A 6000-nucleotide genomic window follows, 5' to 3' on the forward strand; every position below is an offset into this window, starting at 1 on the left:
TACAAATCAGTGTTTCTCCAACGCTGTTTGGCAGTATGAAGACCCTAGCCCAGCTCCTGCTAATGGAGCCCAGTCTCACTCCTAAGTTGTCAAAATCTGGTGCTTGGGCAGTGACTTGGGGCATCAGAAAGCAACGAAAAAAGTCAGCATGATACACGGCCATTTGCCATTATAGTTAAGCGCAGCCTGGCAGCGTCAGGGGGAAACACGGTGGGGCGGTGGGTCTGGGGCTGGTGGGAGGGGTTGTGGATGGGTCCAACAAACAAAGACTTTCACCCGAGAGAGCAGTGTTCGCATCCCATAAGTTTATAAAACCAAGCCCTGTTCTTTTTTTTCCTAAACTTAACCATGTGTGTTTGTTGCCTAAACCCAACCATGTGTTTATGGTTGAAGGAAAAAACCATCAATTTTGCCATGTTGTACCGATATAGTGCATTTATTTTGAAAGAGACTGTATGTGAATGTTAAATTTCCTGTGAAGACGGAAGTGTATTTTGAAAGAAGTGCATGCACAATGCATGTAACAGGCATCACTGGATGCAGTCCCAGAACGTCAACAACCAACGCACTGAGGGTACCTTGCACGTCGTATGTAGACGTGTTATGTAGACATGGAAAGTCCAGAACCAAACGTCAATATGTGACGAGGTCGGAGTGAGAATGTGTTGGCTAATGTTGGGGAGTTTTTCCTTATCTGCTGCGAGGGTCCTAAGGACAAAGGGATGTCGTATGCTGTAAAGCCCTGTGAGGCAAATTGTGATTTGTGATATTGGGCTTTATAAATAAAATTGATTGATTGATTGAAATTGATCTTTTTTCTGATAACTTAAGATCCAGATATTCAGGAGGTTTTTACCGGGAGCCGAATTATCATTCTCATGTTATAAATCAATGTTTTTCCAATGCTGCTAGTTGCAGCGGGACTGCTAACCACAGTGGCCAATGCGAAAATGTGAATGGTCCTATCTAGAGCCAGTGGTTGGTTTGTCTGTTCCGGGCTACTATAAAAACTTGGCAGTGCATCATGGTGAACTCTGTGGACGAGGACCCGCTACTTATGTAGATATAAACGGCTCATTCTAAGGTGATGAAAACATAACGATTCTTACTTTAAGGTGATTATACACTGAAGAAAACACACCTATTTTATTATATTTTATTTGTGCCAGTTATCCCACTGAATCCTCCACACTGGACCTTCAAAAGTATGAATATTAAGTATTAAAGCTTTTTTGGCAAGGCAAGTTATTTGTAAAGCACATTTCAGCAACAAGGAAATTCGAAGTGCTTAAATAAGACATGAAAGGCATTAAGACAAAGTGTAAAAGAAACACAAAACAATATAAAAAGATGAATAGATAGGTTTGAAAAACAGTAAAATGAAATAGAAGATACAAACAAAATTAAGTAGAATAAAACAGATTAAACAGGAGTTATAAGAGCTTCTTTCGGATATATGGTGCATAAAAACTGAATCATATTCCTGAATTTAGGTTTCTATAGGGCTTAGGTTTCATTTGAAACTTAAAAGCCAGGATTTAATACTATACCCTCTGCAGCATCATTCATTATATGGTGGAAATTAAAGTGTACTATGTCTAAAAAACCCTAAAAAGTCCCAGTTTGTTTTATGTCTTCTTTGGGAATTAATTTGATCGTGAGCTCATAAAGTCTCCCTGTGTTTCCCCAGACATGTTTGTGTTTGCCTTATTACAGGGAAGAGCATGGCTTGTAAAAGTGTGTGTGTGTGTGTGTGTGTGTGTGTGTGTGTGTGTGTGTGTGTGTGTGTGTCTGTGTGTGAGAGGGAGTCAGAAAGAGATAGAGTGAGAGAAAGAGAGAGATCCTGCTAGCTGAGCAGCCTGCTCTCTTATTGGAGAGCTGTAAAAACTCCAGACCGCAGGAGTTGCCAGCCTGGAATTCACTAATGACACACGTGGGCCTCAGATGAGAAGTGCAATTTTGTGTGTGTGTGCGTGTGTGTGCGTGTGTGTGTGTGTGTGATAGTCATACTGTTTGGATCAGAAGTTCCAATTTGTGTGTGTACGTGTGCATGTGTGAGGCCCTATCTCATCATCTAGTGTGTGTGTGCTCTTGTATTTGCGTACAAATACTCACACACACGTCCTCCTCTTCCTCCTCCTTCCAGCTCCCCGTACTACCACAGCCTCTTCTACCCCCCCGCCCCGAAACAAAAATGGCTGCTGTGCAAACATAACACACCTAGCCTAATCTCGGTCCTGGTTTCACCCTAAAAGCAGCTTGTTAATGGGAGAAGGGCCGCAGCCATTCCGGCCCCTGGTGGATGAAGAGGGGGTGCCCGCGGGAATATGAAAGGAATGGGGCCACAGGCACATGGGTCTTTAAATCCTCTGTGTCAGTAGAGTCTCTGGAGCAAAATAATGGCATCACTCTGTGTGGGAGTTAATGTGAGCTGATAGCATGAGGGCTGGGGGGTCAAGGGTTCACGGGCATGCGCTAGGTTGACAGAGAGCTGAATGCTTCCCGCCCCCCCACCCCCGCTCCCCTCTCTGTTGCTCCTCTTTAACTCCGGACCTGAAGGAGTGTTTTGGACGTGAGATGATGAGGGATGTCAGAGGAGGAAGTGGGCTGTTTAGTGTTGGCAGTTTAAGCACCTTTTCAAAATATACAGGTGAGTGACAAATTAAAGGAAAAACATGAACAAATGAGTGAAGAAACAGAGCGAATGCAGACGCTTCCATACAGAGTACAAGAGGTCACACAGTGGTCTGATGAGTGTGGAGATGTTGTTTTTAATTCAAGTCAGTTTTATTATAAAGCCTTATAACACAAATCACAACTTTACCTCAAGGGGCCTTACAATCTGTACAGCATACGCAACATATCCTCATTCAACAGTTCTTATGATAACTTACGAAAATGCACACACAACAGTTTGCATGGAATCTTATTTGTTTGCTCCACAACAACATTATATATTTAGTGTAACGCTATACAGATTTAGTTTAGGCAAGTAAAGTTACATAGGTTGGGTTTAGGAAAAGAAATGTGGTGACAATGTACTGTAAAATAACTCATAGTTTGGTTCCTCCCAGTGAAAGTCCTGTGTTTTTTGACCCATCCACCACCCCAACTAATTCCCTTACATGGGCTACTTTACTCCCATTAGTGCATTACTCATGTGATCATACCCTTCTTGATTACATGGTTTGTACATGAATTACTGGTTCATGATTATGTGGGTTATATATTAATTGTGGTGCATTATTTTTTATAGGTATACGTATGAACTGTGCACGAGAACAGCCTGGCAGACGACACCTCTGTCCTTAGACCAACATAAAAACCCAGAAAAATAACCACTCACTGCTGTCTAGCTCCCAGTTCTTCTTTTATTCTATATTCCTCATTTGACTATTTCTAAATGCAACATTTGAATTCGGCCCCTCCTCTCTAAACTGTTTGTACGTACACTGCGAGCTACTATTGTAGGTCTGGGACATTTTTTGTAACAGGAAAAACTATACTTTCACAAGCTATGTGAGCTGAACAGGGGCACTTGCGTGTCCACCAGAAAACAGGACAACTCCACATAAGTCTTCATCCCCATCCTCTCTTTCAGTGCCAGTGAAAGTGAAATTGAACCTCAGATTGACTCTCTTTTTGAAACAAGCTTTGTCCACTTGGCGTTTCACCTGGCTATATTTTTTTTGGCGCTGAGTCCACAACTTTTACAGCTTCCTCTTGGATGCATGCTGCTACTACCCGGTTGCTACCTTTTTAGAAAATCCCCTCCTCACCTGACACTGTTTTTGTAAGGGGGCTACACTCTCAGAAACATCCCGAACAAAATAAATTAAGAAAGAAATACAATACAATTTTTTTTAGAATGATTTAGCATAGTATACCTTTAACAGGGACTATACAACATAAGGATAAGCAATGCAACAGATGTAATTTACAGCCCTAGTCTGAATAAAGTAAGAAGTGAAGTAAGGAGTGAAATAATGCTGTGCATGTATTGTTTCATCTACCAGTTTCATCCGATAGCCTTTGCAGCCATCAGATTGCAACCCAGTTTAGTACCTCTGGGAGTTAGACTGTGCTCTCCACCACCAAATGAGGGATTATCTTTTGGAAGAACAGTGTTTCAGCCCACCAGTAGAGCTCAGAGATTTGGAGAATCTATGACAAGGAGAACTGAAGTACTTCTTTTATTTTGTTACTCGTCTGTGAATCTAAAGGTTATGGTTGCTATGAATTTTGCTCATCAAGCAGAAGGAGAAATCCTCTCTTTTGTTGTATAAAATGGAAATAAAAGCCTTCTACAACTTGCTGCTGTTGTGACTTAAAATATTTCAGTGGTATGATGGATGCATGTGTTCAGTCTCAGTTTGAAAACTAGGGGTTGTCTTGTAAGTCTTGTTTGAGTATTGATAAGCATCAACAGGATTGAGATTAAGAAGGTTAGATCACATTCTGGCCACATGAACACTTGTCTTACTGCACACACTCTTTGTCACCAATGCAAACATTAACTCTTTCTCCTCTCCTCTTCCCCTCAGACACTGGTACCTCCCTCGGCTCCTCGACTTCCGGCGGACATCGCTCTCACTGGTGCAGTGTTGCCTACTGGGAGCAGCGCACACGCGTGGGTCGCCTTTATCCAGCCTACGAGCCCTCGCTCAACATCTTCTATGACCTACCTCAGGGCACAGGCCTCTGCCTGGGCCAGCTCCACGCCAACGCCTACCACAGTCGCCGTGACGACCCAGGCAGCCACGGCATATTGGGTCTTCACGGACACCCCAGCCATGGAAGCGGAGGGAACAGCAGCAGCAGCAGCAGTGTGCAACAGATACGCAGTAAAATCGGCTACGGCATCGTGCTGAGCCGGGAGCTGGACGGAGTGTGGATGTACAACCGCAGCCAGCACCCGGTGTTTGTCCACTCGCCCACTCTGGACCCACCCAGGGCTCGAGGGCTGAGTGTGAAGAGGGTGATGCCGGGCTTCTCCCTCAAGGTGTTTGACTATGAGCGCTCCAGCTGGATGGCGGAGCACGGCGTGAAGCCCGAGTGCCAGGAGGGGCCCTGGGACCCACACAGTGTTCGCATCAGTTTTGCTAAAGGATGGGGCCCCTGCTACTCCAGACAGTTCATCACTTCCTGTCCGTGCTGGCTGGAAGTGCTACTCAACAACCACAGATAGCACACAAACACAGACTCACATGAGGTTTCCCGACCCAGTATCCTAATTGTAATCTACCTAGATTTAATATAAAATTTATATATTATATAAAATATATTATACATGTAAATACTTGAGTCATTTTTACAATGCAATTATTTATGTATAGTGTAATGTGTATATGGACAAAATAAAAAAGGAACAAGAATATGCACTTTTGATTCTATATATGCATTACAGTCTCTCAGTGTCATTTTGCAAATATAAACTGTAAAAATAAAACAAACCTGGTTTATGTTCTCATGATTTAGCAACTCCATCAAACAGTATGCCATACACACATTGTCAATAAAGTATTTGTATTAAATGAAGGTTTCTGTGGTGGTCTCAAGTGCTGTTACCTGTAGATTAGTTTTTACTGTTTGACTTGCCATTGAAGTGCAGGGTTGACTTTGACAAACATTTGGCCTGTTTTCTCACAAAATAAAGAAACAGATGCTCTTTTCAGTGTTTACAGGAATGTTTCGAGGTGCTGGTTTACCTTTGGACAGACTCAGGCTACCTGTTCCCCCTGTTCCCAGAAGTTATGCTAAGCTAAGCTAATTGTCTTTTCATTTTAATTCCAAAATATTTTTACTAAGATTTTCAAAAAGAAGAACAGAAAAAAAATGCCAGCGTTTGGGCAGACACATTTCACAGCACCACACAGTACACATCAGTGTGCAGAACAAACAAAAGTAGACATGACCCTGAGGCGATTGCAGCAATACCTTATATGATACAACAGCCCTTCCCCACCCATCATCCTGGCCCTAATTATTTTTTTCCTTTAG

General features: G+C 42.8%; 1 protein-coding gene across 1 annotated transcript in view; it reads left to right on the forward strand.

Annotated features, from left to right (window-relative positions):
• The window catches only part of LOC125880679 (mothers against decapentaplegic homolog 6-like), a 28808-nt gene extending 23269 nt beyond the window's left edge, over positions 1–5539 (forward strand). The window contains exon 4 of the mRNA XM_049563385.1: positions 4545–5539. Coding sequence (XP_049419342.1) covers positions 4545–5188 — 644 coding nt within the window. The 3' untranslated portion in view covers positions 5189–5539. The remainder of the gene's footprint in view (positions 1–4544) is intronic.
• Positions 5540–6000: the final 461 nt, after the last annotated feature.

The sequence above is a fragment of the Epinephelus fuscoguttatus genome, linkage group LG2, assembly GCF_011397635.1.
Source record: "Epinephelus fuscoguttatus linkage group LG2, E.fuscoguttatus.final_Chr_v1".
NCBI lineage: Eukaryota > Metazoa > Chordata > Actinopteri > Perciformes > Serranidae > Epinephelus > Epinephelus fuscoguttatus.